This window comes from Chlorocebus sabaeus, chromosome 18, assembly GCF_047675955.1.
Source record: "Chlorocebus sabaeus isolate Y175 chromosome 18, mChlSab1.0.hap1, whole genome shotgun sequence".
Lineage (NCBI taxonomy): Eukaryota > Metazoa > Chordata > Mammalia > Primates > Cercopithecidae > Chlorocebus > Chlorocebus sabaeus.
The window spans coordinates 59,727,762-59,746,640 of NC_132921.1; the positions used below are offsets into that span (position 1 = coordinate 59,727,762).

At 50.7% G+C, this 18,879-nt stretch overlaps 1 protein-coding gene across 2 annotated transcripts in view; it reads right to left on the bottom strand.

Annotated features, from left to right (window-relative positions):
* CABLES1 (Cdk5 and Abl enzyme substrate 1) overlaps positions 1-18,136 on the bottom strand; it is a 123,394-nt gene extending 105,258 nt beyond the window's left edge. For both annotated transcript variants that reach the window (XM_007974464.3, XM_007974463.3), the window contains exon 1: positions 17,203-18,136. In XM_007974464.3, the coding sequence (XP_007972655.1) occupies positions 17,203-18,035 (833 nt within the window). In that variant the 5' untranslated portion in view covers positions 18,036-18,136. The remainder of the gene's footprint in view (positions 1-17,202) is intronic.
* Between the last annotated feature and the right edge of the window lie 743 nt (positions 18,137-18,879).

An 18,879-nucleotide genomic window follows, 5' to 3' on the forward strand; every position in this document is an offset into this window, starting at 1 on the left:
TGAGCCACTGTACCCGGCGCTAGCCTACTTTTTTTAAATTGTTATGTTCAAAATTCATCTAAAAGGTAATATTGCTGGTCATAGTGGCACATGCCTGAAATCCTAGCACACTGGGAGGCCGAGGCAGGCAGATGGCTTGAGCCCAGGAGTTTGAGATCAGCCTGGGAAAGATGGTGAAATCTCGTCTCCACAAAAAAAAAAATATAAAAATTAGCCAGGTGTGGTAGGGCATGCCAGTAGGCTCAGCTACTTGGGTGGCTGAAGTGGGAGGATCGCTTGAGTCCAGGAGGTCGAGGCTGCAGTGAGCCGAGACTATGCCACTGCACTCCAGCCTGGAAGGAGAAAAAAAAGTAACATTAAAAATGTTAGACCAGCCGGGCACGGTGGCTCGTGTCTGTGATTCCAGCACTTCGGGAGGCCAAGGTGGGCAGATCACAAGGTCAGGAGTTCAAAACCAGCCTGGCCAACATGGTGAAATCCTGTCTCTACTAAAAATACAAAAAATAGCAGGGCATGGTGGTGGGCACCTGTAATCCTAGCTACTTGGGAGGCTGAGGTAGGAGAATCATTTGAACCCAGGAGGTGGAGGTTGCAGTGAGCCAAGATCACGCCATTGCACTCCAGCCTGGGCAACAAGAGTGAAACTCTGTCTCAAAAAAGAAAAAAATATATATATATTTTAGACCAAGGCCTGGCACAGTGGCTCAAGCCTATAAGCCCACCACTTTGGGAGGCCGAGCCAGGCAGATCACTTGAGGTCAGGAGTTTGAGACCAGCCTGGCCAACATGGTGAAACCCTATCTCTACTAAAAATACAAAAATTAGCCAGACATGATGGCAGGTGCCTGTAATCCCAGCTACTCAGGAGGCTGAGGCATGAGAATCGCCTGAACCCAGGAGGCAGAGGTTGCAGTGAGCTGAGATCTCGTCACTGCACTCTAGCCTAGGAAACAGAGTGAGACTCAGTCTCAAAAAAAAAAAAAAAAAAAAAAAAAATCAGACCACAATTATAAACTTGAAATGATCTCTAACTATAAATATCATTCTCCACCTTGGGAGAAAAAGGAAAATCTCCATATGTAAATATTTAATCAACAAGTTACTTATGACCCTACAGATGTACTACCTCAAGCCGTCAGGACAGCAACGGCACAGGATTAGGGGGAGAAACAGGCAATGAGAAGAAATAGGGTCATCTTTAGTTGCACAATTTTTCTTCCAGGTAGCATTTTAGCTCATTCATTAATTTTTTTTAAAGACAAGGTTTCACTACGTTGCCCAGGCTGGACTCCTGGGCTCAGGCAATCCTCCTGCCTCAGCCTCCAGATAGCTAAGATTATAGACACAGGCCACCATGCCTACCTTGGTAGCATTTTTAAACTCATAACACTGGATCAAGCTAACACTCCTGTCTCAGAGATGGCACTGCAACCCAGTCAGTCCACAGACCAGAAACCCTGGGATCTCCTCAATGCCCTCCACTCCCCATGCTCCGTATCTAATCCATCTCCATTGTGCCTTATGTCTCTGTTGAATCCATTCACTTCTCTCCACCCACTTCATTACCACTGTGGTGCAAGTGGCCCCCGTGTCCTGCCTGGAGCATCAGTGCTCTCGTTTCTTCACATCTGCTGTTCCTCCTGCCTGCATGAGCCCTTCTGGCCCTGTTCTGCACCAGCTGCTGTTGCAAGAAGTCAGGGACCCCAAATGGAGGGACTGGCTGAAGCCATGGCAGAAGAACATAAATTGTGAAGATTTCATGGACATTTATTAGCTCCCCAAATTAATACTTTTATAATTTCTTACGCCTGTCTTTACTGCAATCTCTGAACATAAATTGTGAAGATTTCATGGGCACTTATCATTTCCCCAATCAATACCCTTGTGATTTCCTATGCCTGTCTTTACTTAAATCTCTTAATCCCGTCATCTTCGTAAGCTGAGGAGGATATATGTCGCCTCAGGACCTGGTGATGATTGTGTAAATTGTTTGTAGAGCATGTGTGCTTGAACAATATGAAATCTGGGCACCTCGAAAAAAGAACAGGATAACAACAATGTTCAGGGAATAAGGAAGATAACCTTAAACTCTGACTGCCAGTGAGCCAGGCAGAACACACCCATATTTCTCTTCTTTCAAAAGCAAATAGAAATATCACTGAATTCTTTTTCTCAGCAAGGAACATCCCTGAGAAAGAGAATGTGCCCCTGAGGGTAGGCCTCTAAAATGGCCGCTTTAGGGGTGGCTGTCTTTTACGGTCAAAGACAAAGGAATGAAATAAACCCCAGTCTCCTGTAGCGCTCCCAGGCTTATTAGGATGAGGAAATTCCCGCCTAATAAATTTTGGTCAGACCGGTTATCTGCTCTTAAACCCTGTCTCCTGATAAGATGTTACCAATGACAATGCGGGCGGAAACTTCATTAGCAATGTTAATCTTGCCCTGCCTCCATTTACTTTGTGATATTTTATTACCTTGTGAAGTATGTGATCTCTGTGATCCACACCCTATTCATACACTCCCTCCCCTTTTGAAAATCACTAATAAAAACTTGCTGGTTTTACGGCTCAGGGAGCATCACGGAATCTGCCGACATGTGATGTCTCCCCCGGACACTCAGCTTTAAATAATCTCTCTCTTTTGTACTCTTTCCCTTTATTTCTCAGACCAGCCAACACTTAGGGAAATAGAAAAGAACCCACATTGAATATCGGGAGTGGGGTTTCCCCCAATAAGCTGCTCCTCCTGTCTGCCCCAATCCTTCTTAGCCCTTGTCAAGTCCTTGATACCTATCCATTCTTAGACCTTAGTTCAGCAGTCACCTCCCGAAGCAAGCCTTCCTTAACTTGCCACAGTGGAGTCCAATCCACCATCACTTATCACAGGTCAACAGGATCAAGGCTGTCCCCACTCTGTGACTCACCCCAGACCTGCAGTCTTCCATGTGTCAGTGGATTACTCAAGAGCCTCTCTCCAATTAGACAGAAGCTCCACAATGGCAGGGAACATTCAAGTCACCTACAAGTTCTATCAGTTCTACCTCCAAGATGCACCTGCCATCCATCCACCCCTCACCACCTCTACCTCTGCCCAGGTTACTGTGTGTCTCAGCAGGACGCTCTCACCTAAAGGCAAGAGGCTCCCACAGGTCTCCTCACATCCATGCCTGCCCTCGTTCAATCCATGGCAGTCAGCAGGACCTTAAAACACAGGCCAGGGCACTCTGCTCCCCAGCGGCTTCTAATAAAGACAATGAGAGTTCCTGGCGTTACGAGGCATCTGCCCAATTCTCAGGTCAGCCCCCTTGGCTCCCCAAGTTCACTATGCTCCAACCACCCTGGTCTTCTTCCTGCAACAGATCAAGTGTATTGGCATCTCAGGACCCTAGAACACATGGCTCCCTGTGCCTGAAACCTGCGTCCCATCTCTCAGTGGTGAACTGTTTTCTCATCTTCCTAAGAAAGCCTTTCCCAGCCACAACACCTAATAGATGTTCACAGACTCCCACAACCCTTCACAGAACCTCCAGAGTTTAGTCTACTTGTAGTTGGTTTGGTTGCCTCTTTTCCCCATTGCCAGCATGAGACACTAAGGTCTGTGGTGGCAAGGGTCCCACCCCTCCGGGGGGCTCCCCTGTATCCCAGTGCTTGGCACAGGGCAGAGGCTTTCCACAAATCTGCTTGGATACTTGACAAACTACTATGACCTTAAAATAGGGGCAAAGAGGAAATGCTTTAGGACACAGATGAGGGAACAGATACCCCAGATACAAGGAGGCAGAGAAAGCCAATGCAGAAGGGACTCGTCAGAGCCAAGCCTAGAAGTTCACTGGAGATATAGCATGGCCGTGTCGGCAATAGAAAAGGAGTGGCGAGCCTAATGGTGGTGATGCCAAGTCTCAACCTTGCATGACCAGGGAAGCCGAGCCCCGCATCAGAGAGAACTTCCGTCGATTTGTGCTAGAATATATAAAATCCTTTCTGGAGCACTAGATGCTGTTCACATCTTTCAGAAGGTCCAGTAAAGCTGGAGGTACACAAGGCTTTGTCCACAGTGGCTGCTCCCAAGCGTGAATGGGCGACAGGCGCATGTAGTGGCCTTGTTGAAACACAGATTGCTGGCCCCACCCCAGAGCTTCTGACTCAGTGGGTCTGAGGCTGGGTCTGGTAATCGTGTTTCTAACAAGTTCCTGGCCACCGTTGGTCCAGAGAGCACATTCTGAAAACTACTGGGCTACCGCACCAAAGAATCAAACAAAAACAGATGAATCTAGGATAGAGTTTAGCTTTTTTCCCAAAAATTCCATGGCTGGGCACAGTAGCTCACTCCTGTAATCCCAGCACTTTGGGAGACTGAGGTTGGTAGACTGCTTGAGCTCAGGAGTTTGAGACCAGCCTAGGCAACATGGTGAAACCCTGTTTCCACCAAAAATACAAAAATCTGCTGGTGAGATGGCACATGCCTGTGGGTCCCAGCTACTGAGGAGGCTGAGGTGGGAGGATGGCTTGAGCACTGGAGGCAGAGGCTGTAGTGAGCCAAGATTGCAGTACTGTACTCCAGCCTGAGCAACAGAGCGAGACTCTATCTCAAAAAAAAGTAGACAAACTTCCTAAAAGTAAAAATTTTGGATGACTATAGGTTGATTTATCTCAAGAGACAATTAGGATGCCAAAGGGGTTAAAAACAAAAAGCATGAGGCCGGGCACAGTGGCTCACCTCTGCAATCCCAGGACTTTGGGAGGCTGAGGCGGGTGGATCACCTGAGGTCAGGAGTTGGGGACCAGCCTGGCCAACATGGTGAAACCCCATCTCTACTAAAAACACACACACACACACACACAATTACCCGGGCATGGTGGCACACACCTGTAGTCCCAGCTACTCAGGAAGCTGACGCAGGAGGATGGCTTGAACCTGGCAGGTTGCGGTGAGCCGAGACTGCGCCACTGCACTCCAGCCTGGGCAGACAGAGCAAGACTCCATCTCAAAACAAGAGCACTGCTACAGTTTCCTTCCTCCATTCAACCTGTCTCCAGTTTTGAAAAATCCAGCTCTGCTCACACCTATTCCTATTCAAAGTCTTCCCATTTTCCTCCAGATTAAACTCACCGTCTTAAACCAAGCATCCAGTGTGCTTTGCCACAGTGCACCCACTCTGAGGTCACAGCTGACCTGAGGGTCCAGTTCTAAGGGCATCTCCAGGACAACCACTGCTCCCACTGCAGGAATGGTGACCCCTAACCTGTCCTGCTGCCCCAGAGTCCAGCTGCCTTGTGCTGGGCTGTCCTCTTCTGGAATGGGCACTGGGCCCCATTTATCTCTGAAGAACAAGACCACACTTGCCTGGCATGCAGATGTGTGTGCAGAATTGGCACAGAAGTCCCCGCTGACCCAATGCCAAATGGGCGATATCTGGGATCCCTGGACAACAACCCAACCAACCATGGGGTCAAGGAGAGGAGGTGGAAGCCATGTGCAGAGGGGAAACGGGGCTGAAAGGTAAGGCCAAGTCACCCACGTAACACCCAACTCAACTCCACGTCACGGTCACACAGACCCTGAGGAGAGGGTATCCACACCGGAGAGGGTATCCTGCTTAGAAATGGAGGCCAAGCGGGCCAGGCACTATGGCTCACGCCTGTAATCCCTGCACTTTGGGGGGCCAAGGCAGGCAGATCACGAGGTCAGGAGATTGAGACCATCCTGGCTAACACGGTGAAACCCTGTCTACTAAACATACAAAAAAAATTAGCCGGGCGTGGTGGCAGGCGCCTGTAGTCCCAGCTACTTGGAAGGCTGAGGCAGGAGAATGGCGTGAACCCAGGAGGCGGAGCTTGAAGTGAGCCGAGATCACGCCACTGCACTCCAGCCTGGGCGACAGAGCGAGACTGTCTCAAAAAAAAAAAAAAAAAGAAATGGAGGCCAAGCAGGCACCACACAGACCATGGAATGAGGGCTACAGCTCTGCTAATAAGTGAGGAAAGGTATGTCTTCCCAAATTGTCTCTGGAGATAGCCCTCCCCCAGCATGTGCCCCACGGGGGCTGCAGGACCCTCCAAGTAGGGCAGCATCTTCTTGGGCCCGCATGTGGGCAAAACCAACTGCTGCTCTTCACCTCACAGCCTCACCACTCTAAAGGTACGAGGATGAACATGGGAATTCCCCCTACTTTGATTTATTTTGGCAAAACAAATTGTCAAGATTCCAGTGTAAGCAGGGGCAAAATGCAGCACCTAACAGAGGGGTACTGTTTCTCTTTGCTGCTCTGATTTCACTACTACTGATGAAACTAAAACAATGCAGCAAGGTAGCTGTTCAGGATCGGCTCCTCATGATCAGGGCAGACTTTGTCATGTTTCTCAACGGCTTCTTGGACAGTGTAAGGTGCAGTGCAATTGTGAATGGAAATAACAGTTACAATCTTCCTGCTCAATCAGTAAGGGCCAAACCTCTGCTAGGTGTTTAGTGTTGCATTCTGCATTCTTATTTTAATATTTGCAACACCCCAAACGGACTGGCGTCCTTATCCCCATTCTACAGGTGAGAACATGAGGTTCAGAGTGGTGACACACGTTGCCCAAAAGGCGCCGTTAAGCGGCAGAGCTACGGAGCTCCAAAGCTGGTCTTTCCACTCTTCTGCTCACCCATTTTGCTGAGACAGAGGCCTAGGGGCAGGGGTGCAGGAAGGAGAAGGAGCTTACTCCCTGCGGGAGGAACTGATACCAAGCTATTAATACTATCTGGAGAGAGCTGTTGTTATTGGGAAAATTTTCCATGACTCTGGCCCCAAATCCGGGTTGTATTGGCCTGCCCGAGGTTATCACGTGAAAATCAGCATGCTCACTGGATGAGAAGGCGCCGGCTCGCCAGAACTATAGTACAGTATTTCTTTGTACTTTAACATACTGACCTTGATTGACTCCGGCCCATAGGTCTGAAACAGACGAGGCCCTAGCATTTTGGTTAATAAACACACAAGTAGAAGATCTGAGACTGGAAGGAGAATAAAATTTTACAGTACTCGATTCTTTCTTACATTTTTCTTAAAATGGTACAGCTATAATAGAGTTTTTGTTTTAAAACTCTCAACTTAGAAAATGTAAATTTTAAAACTCTAGCTCTACTACATACGGTGACTTTCAAATCCATAAAACAGCTACCACATTGCGTTTTTGAAAATTACTTGATTTTTTAAAAAGCACTTCTTAAGCTGTTAAGTATCAAACAAATAAACAAAACTTATTATCAATTGTTTCGTGATGGATAAATGGAATCCCACAATTACTTTAGACATTTGTAATCTCATCTTCCTTCTTCACTATTCACCCTCCAAAAACAAACTTTATTCAACTCAATAAATAAAATAATTCATCAAGAACTACCATTCAGGCCGGGCAGAGTAGCTTATGCCTGTAATCCCAGTGCTTTGGGAGGCTGAGGCAGGCTGATCACTTGAGGTCAGGAGTTCAAGACAAGCCTGGCCTATCACTTGAACCCAGGAGGCAGAGGCTGCAGTGAGCCGAGATCATGCCGTTGCACCCAGCCTGGGCGACAGAGCAAGACTTCATCTCCAAAAGATTAAAAAAAGAACTACCATTCAACCTCACATCAACCATTGTCTCCCTAACATGCCAGTTTTTGTCCTTAAGCAAAAAACGTCAGACTTTGAATATCTTCCAGCTCCTCACATTCCTTCCTCTACCTCTCCAACCCAGCCCTTCCTAAAACTATCGAAGCAGACATTTTGCTTTATAAATAATTTGGTCAATGAGTAAAGTGCTTTAAAATACAAATCAATGTGCCAGGCACATAAACATCTTTGGCATTCCTGAATATTTTACTAGTCTCTGGTTGAATGCTTTTTCTTCTATTTATTGTAAAACCTAACTTAGATTTACATATACCCTGCGCTTTAAACCAGGGACAAGACTGGGTCCCTCTTGCACACACATATCATTACAATATCCCAAAGTCCTAAGCCCCTGGTATCTGCACGTCCTGCTTTACAAGCTCTTGTCTGGGACCAAATGTGCAGCAATAAGCCCCAAACCACGAGGAATAACCTCGTTAAATATGATCTAGTGTGCAGCCATCCAAACTACTAACACAAACAAAGAGGAAAAGACAAACTAGGAAACTCCAATTGATTATACGTTCCTAGAGGCTTTTCAAAATCAAACAAACATAAAAACACAACATTACACAGTTGGTCAAACAAAGTAATAGCTAATGATTTCATGATTCCTGTAATACTAAGCGATCTGAGCCCCAGAATCTGTGAAAAGTTTGCTGGTTAAATGGTACACAGGCAGAAACTTAAGGGGGAAAGATATTTTTCTGAAGTGGAAAAAATGGATAGTGGTGACCCAGGGGAAATTTACGTCATTATGTTAAGCAGCAGATTCTTATAAAAACTTCTGGTTTTTAACATGCTTCCTTTGATAGCAACATTTTGCACAGCCCCCAAAGAGGAGAACAGAACAAAAAGGATGTGTGAGTCGGGCACAGTGGCTCACACCTATAATCCCAGCACTTTGGGAGGCCGAGGCGTGTGGACCACAAGATCAAGACAGGTGGATCACGAGGTCAAGAGATCAAGACCAGCCTGGCCAACATGGTGAAACCTCATCTCTACTAAAAATACAAAAATTAGGCCAGGTGCGGTGGCTCATGCTTATAATCCCAGCACTTTGGAAGGCTCAGGTGGGCAGATCACCAGAGTTCAGGAGTTCGCAACCAGTCTGCCTAACATGGCGAAATCCCATCTCTACTAAAAATACAAAAAAATTAGCTGGGCATGGTGGCAGGTGCCTTTAATCCCAGCTACTTGGGAGGCTGAGGCAGGAGAATTGCTTGAACCCAGGAGGCAGAGGTTGCAGTGAGCCGAGATTGCGCCACTGCACTCCAGCCTGGCAACAGAGTGAGACTCCGTCTCAAAAAAAAATTTTTTTTAATTTAAAAAGATGTGTGGTAAAGCCTTAGGTGCACATGCTGATAACCAACTCTCTGGAAGGGGAAAAAGAAAAACCTTGACTTGTAGCACTGGCCGACTCCTGTGGTGTAAATATTCCCACCACAACGTATTTCAGATGATCAACCAGCTCAGATTCCTCAATTGTCTCTAATAAGTGGGTAGGAGTCAGCTCCAAGACACTACAGGGTCTACAAGAAACCCAGCTTAGAAGCCAGGAAAACCAGGGTTCAATTCTAACTCTAGATTCCAGCTATGTGGCATTAAACAAATGTCCTTAACCATCCAGCTTCAGTCCTCTCAGCTCTAAAGTAGGCAACCTGTTTCACAGACTGCCACACAAATAAAACAACATACGTGAAGTATATGGCACACGAGAGGTGCTCAGAACTCCACACAAGTCGCCTCCCTCCAGGGGGTGGGAGAGACAGGCACAGGTGGGGTGGGCTGGGCGGGGCAGCCTCCAAAATCTGTCTCACCTGAGCCCCAAGACGGATTGTTTTAGCAAATCAAGAGTCAGGAGCAACTGCTGGATAAAAACAAAGACGTAGAACGTTGTGGGGTAGGGGAACAGTTAGAATCGAATTCTCCTACTCTTACTGTTAGGGAATTGGAGTTTCGTTTGTGTTCCCTATGGAGAGATGTGGTCTGTTTCACCAAAAGCCGGCCCCAGGGCAATCCATCACCAAGCTCTGACCAGAGCACGGAGGAGGGGCCCTCCAGTCAGGCCAGGGCTGAAGCACAGACCCACAGGGAAGGAAGAGGCCCAGCCAGGAGAGTGTGTGAGCATGGGGAGCGCAGCAGCTGGCTCTGTGGGTGACAGAGATGGAAAGAAGGGGCCTCTTGTGGGAAGGCGGTGGGGACCTTGCCCCAGGAGAAGCCTGACAGTGCCAGAGCCTGGGGCACGGAGCAGCGTGGGTGCCCTCTGTAAAGACAACACAGTATGGCAGCAACAGGCCTCAGAGGGTGTGTGGGAGCGGTGGAGGTTGCAGTGGCAACCAGGACCCAAGCCAACAGCTGCCTCGTCTGAAATACCAGGAATTCAAGACTGGCAGGATCAGATGTGGGTTTCATAAGGGTCCCTCTGACAGCCCAGAGGGGAGGGATCGACAGGGATCCAAACAGAAGCCAGGAGCCCCTCGGGCCACCACATTATCCAGGCTGTGAACCAGAGCAAGGAGGGTGCAGACGGGCAGGAAGGGGCCAAGGGGACCTGCACACCTCCCGGGCACAGAGCACTGGGCAAGGGCGGGGGCAGCACAATGACTCTGTGACAAGCCAGGGAATAGGCCATGTGGTCTCTGTCGCAACTACTCGATTCTGTCGTTGTAGCGCAAAGGCAGCCAAAGGCAAGACTTGCACGAGTGGGTGTGGTTTTTCCAAGAAAGTGTTATTTATAAACAGCCAGTGGGGCAGCTGGGGAAAGGGTGATGCTGAGAAGATACAGGAGGAAACCCGCCCAGGGAAGAGGTGGTGGTACCATTCCCATTTCACAGATGAGGACCCAGGAGAGCTTTAAACTTTGGGAGGCCAGGTTCCTCTTGCTAATTGCACCATGCTCTAAATAACGCAAGACATGTAATATAGCAGGTGAGTAAGAAATGCAATAAAGGTGTCAGGGATTCAGCTGTGGCCAAAAAGAGACGAAGCACGGGCAGGCAGCGGGCGGGAGTTAATTGCCAGAGTCACAGGAATCCCTATTTACCTGGCCTGTCCTTTGGGCCCAAGTACACAGAGGTCTTCCCTAGGTGACAGAAAAGTGGAAACTGAAACAAGGAAATCACAAGTGATCGGTAACCTTTGAGGCCATTTAGGTCCATTTCTGCTCAGTTCAGCTGAAGCCTGTTTAATAAGCATGTATGAGCCTGACCCATAAACTGTAGCACAGCAGAGGGAGGCGGGTCAGAGCACAGGACCCCAGACAAGTTACTTAACTTCTCTGTGCTTCCAAATGGCGGTGATGGTAGTACTCTCAGGGTGTTTCTAGGTATGAACTCAGTCCCCATAAAGTGCTTAGAATAATGCCTGCCACGTATTCGTTAAGTAAGAATACTGTGTCCAAGGCCCTGTGCCAGCTCCCATAGGGAAGGGTGTGAAATGTCCCTGCACCCCTCCCTGGGTGGGGGGAGTTCAAACAACACGCTCACCTCTAACCACTCACCACTCTACCAACTCGCCCGTTTACTTATGTCACCCAACACAGACAAGGACCATGTTTTATGCCTCCATCTCCCATGACTAGGACAGTGGTGACTCACGATACTCATTGTGTTCAATGCTTGTTGAATGAATAAATGATACCAGGCATTAAGTCTCAACACCAAGATTTCCTTTTCTACGTAACTGACAGATAACACTGCAACCTTAGTCACCCCCTGGCCACTCTGACCTTGGACCCCTGGCCCTCTGTGGTGTCTGGGGTCTGATATCAACATGTACAACAGTGCTTTGTAAACCTGAAGGCCCTTTAGCAACAGAGGTTACTATGGATCATGTCCTTGGTGTGGGAGTAGTTTCAGCTGGGGGATTGACTGCCCCCCCAGGCAGTGACTTCCTGCTTGGATGGCCTCCTAACATTGTCAGTCCAGCTGTGATACTGCCCGTGGCCGAAGGAACACAGCTAAAGGTAGTTTTTAAAGTTCTCCCTTACACTGGGAGAACCCTATTCATTCATCCATTCATTTCTTCATTAGTTGCATGTTCTGCCCATCAGAGCCACATGGAACAAACTTCACTACTTTGTACCTGATTCTGAGGTTAGATTATCCACATGCCCCCAGGCTAAACATGCCCCCAGACCCTGCAGCAGGCCACAGGACCGAGACACAGGGAATGGTGGACCCAGAAGTGGTGGCAGGCTCATCTGTCCCAACCCCTGAGCTCCGTAAGGAAACTAAGACCCAGAACCCAGCAGTCCCAAGTCCTGCTTTGACCTCTCTTATGCCACACCAGGTCACGGCACAGGCTCACCTGCACTGTCTCCTATTCTACTCTCCAGGCCACCTACCCTTGGCCCTCTGCCACCTCACAGCTATCTTTCGGAAGAGAGAAAAAAAGTCCAGGCACGGGGCTTCCTGGGAAAGCTACTGAGCACGTGGTACAGAGCCATGCGGTGCTTCCCTACCCGTTCCAGAGAGCAAAAGCTCACCCTGGAACTCACGAGCCTCCCCAGGCACTTGCCAGCAGTGAGCAGGCTTCCTATGCATTTCTCCTGAGCTTGCCCACATTGCAGGCTTTGTGACTGCAAGAAGGGCAGCCGGCCAGCCTCAGCTGCACCCGCCATCCACAGGGCCCCGCCTGGCCTGGGGCTGCAACTCCAACCTCCCAAACCCATGGTTGCTGGAAAAATGGCTCAGCAATAATTTGTGTTTGCTTACTGCTGAGATCAAAGTTCTTTACAGACTTCTGAAATCCTGAGGGGTCAGGTGGCTCACAGCTGGGGCACACACAGACTGGTGACTTGCCTGATGTCACAAAGCAGGTGGTGAAAAAGCTAGGAAACAGTATCCATCTCCCCTTACCCTGATTCCTGATCTGTGGTTGGCTCACATTTTTCTTTTCAGTGAAGACACAGATTACAATTACAGCACAAGCCCAGATTTCCTCCGAAGAGGGGCAATGCAGAGGGAGGGGCCGGCAGAAGCTCTAAGTCGGCTGAGCAATCCCAGCCTGAGCTCTGCTATTAATCGCTAGCTGGCCTCGGGCAGGCCACTTAACATCTGAGTCCGGGTTCCTTGGCCTGACAACAGGAACAAACCGTAGTAGTGGGTAAAGCCTCCCTCCTCAAATGGTGGCCACTCTGCATTCCAGGGAACTGGTTAGAAACACAGAATCTGCTTTTAAGAGATTAAGTGATTCCAAATGCATTTACATTTGAGAAGCCCAAATATGAAGCATTGAGCACAAGGCCACACTCAGACCTCAATTACAAATGTAAGTGTATTTTACACTTGAAAGGGCCTGAGGCACAAGCCAAGGTTCTCAGGAGGAAACAGACCCAGAGGGCTGGTTAACCCACCAGGGTCAAACGGCTGTCACAGTGGCACCAGCCTCTGAACCCAGGACCTAGGGCTCTTCTGTATCACAAGCCCGCAAGGCACGATGCTAACTCGTGTTCTCAGAGGCAAAACCCTCATGCTATTTTTTAATAGTACCCTGGATGGGGCGTGGTGGCTCACGCCTATAATCCCAGCACTTTGAGAGGCCGAGGTAAGGTGGATCACCTGAGGTCAGGAGTTCAAGACCAGCCTGGCCAACATGGTGAAACCTCATCTCTACTAAATACCAAAATTAGCCAGGCGTGGTGGCACACACCTGCAGTCTCAGTTACTCGGGAGGCTGAAACATCAGAATTGCTTGAACCCGGGAGGCAGAGGTTGCAGTGAGCTGAGATGGTGCCACTATACTCCAGCCTAGGCGACAGAGCAAGACTCCATCTCAAAAAAGAAAACGAAAGAAAGAAAAATAGTACCCTGGTCACCATGCACAGCGTTCACCTGGGCTCAACTTCATGTCCTCCTGGGGAGCTGTCCACTAGCCAGAATCTCCAGGGAGTAACCCAGGGCTGAGGCCAGCTGCTGGCTGCAAGGAAGTTTTTGAAGGGAAAGGAAGACTTAATGCATACCTTATAAATTCACACTCCCTTTCACCTATTAACACCTTCCAGATGCACCGTTCACTGCCAGAGCAGAGAAACACGAAAGGGCATGAAGCTAAGAGGCATCTTTTTGGCTTCCCACCTCTTGACACTGCAGCCTGAGAGCAAACCTAGCCTGTTGGGCTTCCTACTGCTAGAGTCCCGTCCGTGAGGCTGGGAGGAACCCAGGCTCACAGTCCTGGGTTCCCAGGACACTGCAACAGAGTAGAGACGGTGAAATATCAAAGCTAGGGGATCCAAACAAAGAGGCTAAATTTGGAAGGATAAGAAAGGGGCTGCTGAATTACACTAGTGTGACTGGCCGGTTGTATAAGAGACAAACATTTACAGCCAACAGCTCAAAAATTATCTCTGGGTCTATTGTGTGCAAGGTATAGTGACATGGTAGAGTGGCAGAGCTTGGACATCAATGATCCAGGTTCCTATCCTGGCCCAACTAAGTCAGATTATCATATGTGCCTCTCAGTAGCTGGGCCAGTCTGAGAAATTACTACCTCTCTGAGCCTGTGGTCTCCTCAACTGTGAAAGAACCTATACTCAGGGTGACTATGAGGGCTAAATACAATAGATGTCAAGAATCCAGTCCAGTGAACAGAGGTGGTGTAATCACGGCATCCACAAGCATTTACTGTGCACCTTGTCGTGCCAAAGCTTGAACACAGAAATTTTCTTACCTGTGTGTTGTAAAGTTTGGAAGTCCAAGCAATTATTTGTGATTGGTTTTACAAGTGTTCCAATGAAAGTAACCAAGAAGAAAGGGTTTCAAAGATTGCAGATTGGGAAACATTCTAATTTTTTTTTTTTTTGAGATGGAGTTTCACTCTTGTTGCCCAGGCTGGGATGCAATGGTGCAATCTTGGTTCACTGCAACCTCCGTTTCCTGGGTTCAAGCGAGTCTCCTGCCTCAGCCTCCCAAGTAGCTGGGATTACAGGAGTGCAACACCATACCCAGCTAATTTTTGTATTTTTAGTAGAGATGAGGTTTCACCATGTTGGCCAGGCTAGTCTTGAACTCCTGACCCTAGGTGATCTGCCCACCTCGGCCTCCCCAAAGTGCTGGGATTATAGGCATGAGCCATAGCACCCGGCCCGACATTCTAATTTTTATATACCCGAAACAAACCCAATATATAAAACCTCAAATTCATTTTTTTAAAAGGGCAGATTTCAGATACACTGTGGCAACGCTTGTGGAACTTTAACGTGTATACAAATCACCTGAGGATCTTGTTAAAATGCAGATCTGGACTTACTTAGTCTGGAATAGGGGAAGAGTCTGCATTTCTAACTGCTCCCTGTCAAGTTGAAGGTGCAAAGCCCACATTTTGGAGGAGCAAGGTGCTATGGTATTCCTCTAATGGCAAGAAATGAATCCAAGGAAAACACCATTTGATTTGAAAACATCCCAGGAGAACATCTGTGAGGTCACATGTACATGGAAACACACAGGCTAGCAAGGAGGCACACCAGGAAAGGTTTCCACAAATGGAAACCAGAAAAGCTGGCCCAGGGCCTTAAGTGAGTCTGTGCTCTCAGCACACTTTGACTAGGCAGGTGGAAGTACTCTAGTGATAGGCAAGCCACGGGGTGTTGGAAACAAAGTGTCCTAGGATATTTCCAGTCTGTAGCCTTTCCACAGCTAACCTAGCCTTTCCACCTTTCTTAAATCAGTTTAACCTATTTTTCCCCTTTGTACTGAAATTTTATGCTGTTTCTATTCACAGCTGTAATTTTATAAAAGCCTATCAGGTTGCCAGATATGGATTATTCAGAAATAGGACTAAAGTGACTGTCAGGTAAAGAAGCATCTTCCAGTGATTAACTCATCTTAATGTGTGTGTCAAGGTGGAAAGGATCAATAAAACGCCTAAAAGGTTCATATTTATAGGACTGGAGGTGTAGTTCTGGATATTCTTTGGTTCAGAAATGTGAACACACAAGATCCTCCATATCCCGTGAAATGAGTTTCTTGGAGAAAGCGTGCGAGGTAATCTGATCTCCAGCTGCCTTTAGCATGGACGACACATCTGTCCATCAGGAGATACAAGCCAGCTTTGCACACTGGCTTAAAATAACATGTATGTTTATTACAATTCCTGTCATAACCCTCTTGACTGCTGGGCTTAGGCTGCAATTCTGGAGTCATCATGAGCCAGTGTGTGATGTCAAGCGGTAATACTGAGCTAAGAAACCGCTGAGTTTGCAGGACTCACCCAGAAACAAGGGATTCCACCTCCCTGCACTCACCTTCTGCTGAGCAGATGCATGCTCTGACAAGAAACACCGGAGTAGGGCTGTCACCTGTGCCCAGTGTCGCTAATTCATCCATGCACTCAGGAGGCTGCTTCCCCGGCTCCACACCCCTGCTTGAGGGCCATGTGCACTGAAACAGCGAGGCTACGTAACTAGCACCCTCATGATTTCACTCACTTAGGAAGAAGTACATACACTAGGAGCAAACTTGTGGATGAGGCGGTCCTGTTCTTCCCCATTTGTCCATTGCGGGAGGAAGTTAAGTTTTCCCACAGGCACCTTCTTACTTGGGCCAGATCAAGCTTTCAGATAAGCATAATAGGAGAGAGAAATTCTAGCAGAGAAAGGCATTCCTTCTCAGAAGGGATAACTGAGGCCTCAGGAAGTTAGGACAACTTTGTCAACGTAGAGTCTATGCTATTGCTAACTTCACAAGAGGCCTTATTAACCAACAAGGGAGGGCACTCCCTGGGGACGGATCTGCATCTCCCCACCTGCTCCCGCCTACTTCTTTTGCAAGCTTCAGTTCACGCAGTCCCAACCTCCGACTGCCCCTTAGAATATATGGTGACAAACTCTGTTTCCTGAACAATAAGCAAACGTCCAGCATTTCATGTTTTTGCTAAGATGCATAATGCCGCCAGATAACTTCAGCTAACAAACAAGTAAAACAAGCGTTTAACGAACTCAAGCGAATTCATCTTGGAACAGGAAAAAAACCCGTCAAGCCCTATTTCCTCTTTAGTTACCCACCCCCTAGGCCTAGTTGAAGGGAATGTAAGAAGGACTTTCCATTGCTCAGGAAAGCAAATGGAAAAAGCCAAGTTTCCCCGGGCCGCAGGAAGACTTGGAGCGCAGGCAATAACTTCTCCGGAGGGTCACGCGTGTCTCCTACAAGTTCAGGCTCACACGCGCCGCTCAGCTGCCGGCCTGCACTGCTCCACTCTGCGCCCGGCCGAGTCTCGCCCCGCGCGGGAGGAGTGCGACTCCGGGTCTGGACCGGGTTTCAGGAAGTTTGTGATACCGTGTGGGGAGGCTAAGACGCCGCTTTTTACTGGCCTCCTGCAACTCCCGACCCACTGCACAAGTACGGTGCTCCTCTGAGAGTGCTGGGTTCGTGCACACACGTGTGACCAAACACTCCCTGCGGACGCCCCCTCTTTTCGGGTGCCCTCGTGGTTTGGGATTCGGGCCCGGAGCACAGGGCGCGGGAAAATGGGAGCAACCCGTAGCCCGTAACCCAGAGACCGCGGGCAGGCTGGACGCGCCGGGCGCGGGGAGGGACGCAGGGTTGGGTGCGCGTCGCATCCCTGATACTCACCGAGACCTCTGCAGCTGCTCGAAGGCGCTGGTGCTGCCGCCCTGGCCTGGCTGCTCCAGGGAGCAGTAGTTCTGCGAAGTCGGTCTGGAGAAGACGATGGGCAGGATTCCCTGAGTGAACGAGTTGAGGCGTCCCCGACTGCCGCTCCCACTGCCGGGGGTCCCGGAGCCCAAAAAGGCGGCTGCCGGCACCTGCACGCCGGTAAAGGCATCGTCCTCCTCCAACTCCTCCTGCCCGGCGCCCCCGGACCCGTCGAGCAGCTGCAGTTGGGCACAGGCGGCGAGAGGCGCCGGCCCGGGCGGCTGCCACAGCTCCCCCGACGCCCGGCCGGCGCCCAGGGGACTCGCGAATCCCCGAGCCACCCCGGGGCCGGACACGGTCGCATGGCCGCCAGCGATTAAGGGCGGCAGCGACGAGGGCTGTGGGAGGCAAGGGCCGGACCCAGCGGCCAACCCCGCAGCCGGCGTGCCCGGCGCTGCGAGCGCGATGCAGCCGCCCCTCTCGGCGGCGGCGAGCAGGCTGAACCGAGTCCTCCCGCCGCAGGCGCCGCCGGCGCCCGGCTTGGCCGCGCCGCCCTCCTCGCCGCCGCCCCACTCCGCGTCCTGCGGCGGCGGCCGGCCGTCCAGCGAGATGTTGGTGAGGAAGGAGAGGGCAGCCTGGCGGCGCCGCGGGTCCACGCGCGGCTTCCGGGGGGGTTCGGGCGGCGGCTGGGCCGGCGCGGCGGCCGCGGGCTGAGGCTGCGGCGGCGGCTGCTGCAATCCGCTGGCGCCCGAGGCGTCGGTGCCGGCGCTGCCGCTGCTGCAGGCGGCCGTGGTGGCGGCCGCCGCCGCCATTGTGTCCGTCTGCGGCGGGATTTCCGCGATGCCCGGAGAAGCGAGCGGCGCCCGAGCGCTAAGCGGCGGGCGCGAGCGGCGGCGACCCGGGCTGGGCAGGGCGCGGGGATCGGGCGGCGTGCGCGGCGGTCCAGCCCCCCCGCGGGCGGGCCATGCTCGCCCCTCGGTGCTCGGGCTGGGGGCGCCGCCGCCCCGGCCCACGCGCGCGCCTCGCTCACTCGCTCGGCTTGTTCGGCTCGCTGGCTGGCTGCCCGCCGGTCGCCTCGCCGCTGGCTCGCGGGCTCCGGGGCCGGGTGTCCGTATTTATAGGTGCGCGCGCCCCGCGCTCGCGCTCCAAAGCGCTCTTTGCAATAACACGGAATCACGTGTGGGGAATGCGACCTGGGAGGAAAACAAAGCCGCAGGCGGCGGCCGCAGAGGCAGGCGGCGGGAGGCGAGGGGCCGCGGGAGGAGGAAGAGGAGGACGGGAGAGCCGAGCGGGTGGTGGGGCGGGGGATCGGCCCGGCTGTCCGGGTTGTCCAAGCTGCTTGCTGGGGGAGTTGGCGACTCCCGGGGCGCGCGGAAGCCAGGTGCGGGAGGCGAGCACGTTTCCCCCGCGCGCTCGCACTGGGAATTGGCGGAGCGAGCAGAACCCAGTGGGTTAGGTCCTGGGGCTGTGCTCCTGGGAGAGTTGTGGGTCTACAGGACAGTTACGTGGAGCGTTGCAGAGTTTTAGACTGAGAGTGAGTTACTTAGACCCCGCAAGGTCGTTGGTCCCTGAGAAGTAAATAGGTCCTTATTCATAGTAACACGGGTAAGTCTACAGCCCCTATGGAGACTGTCCCACCGTAAAGTTATCGCTAAC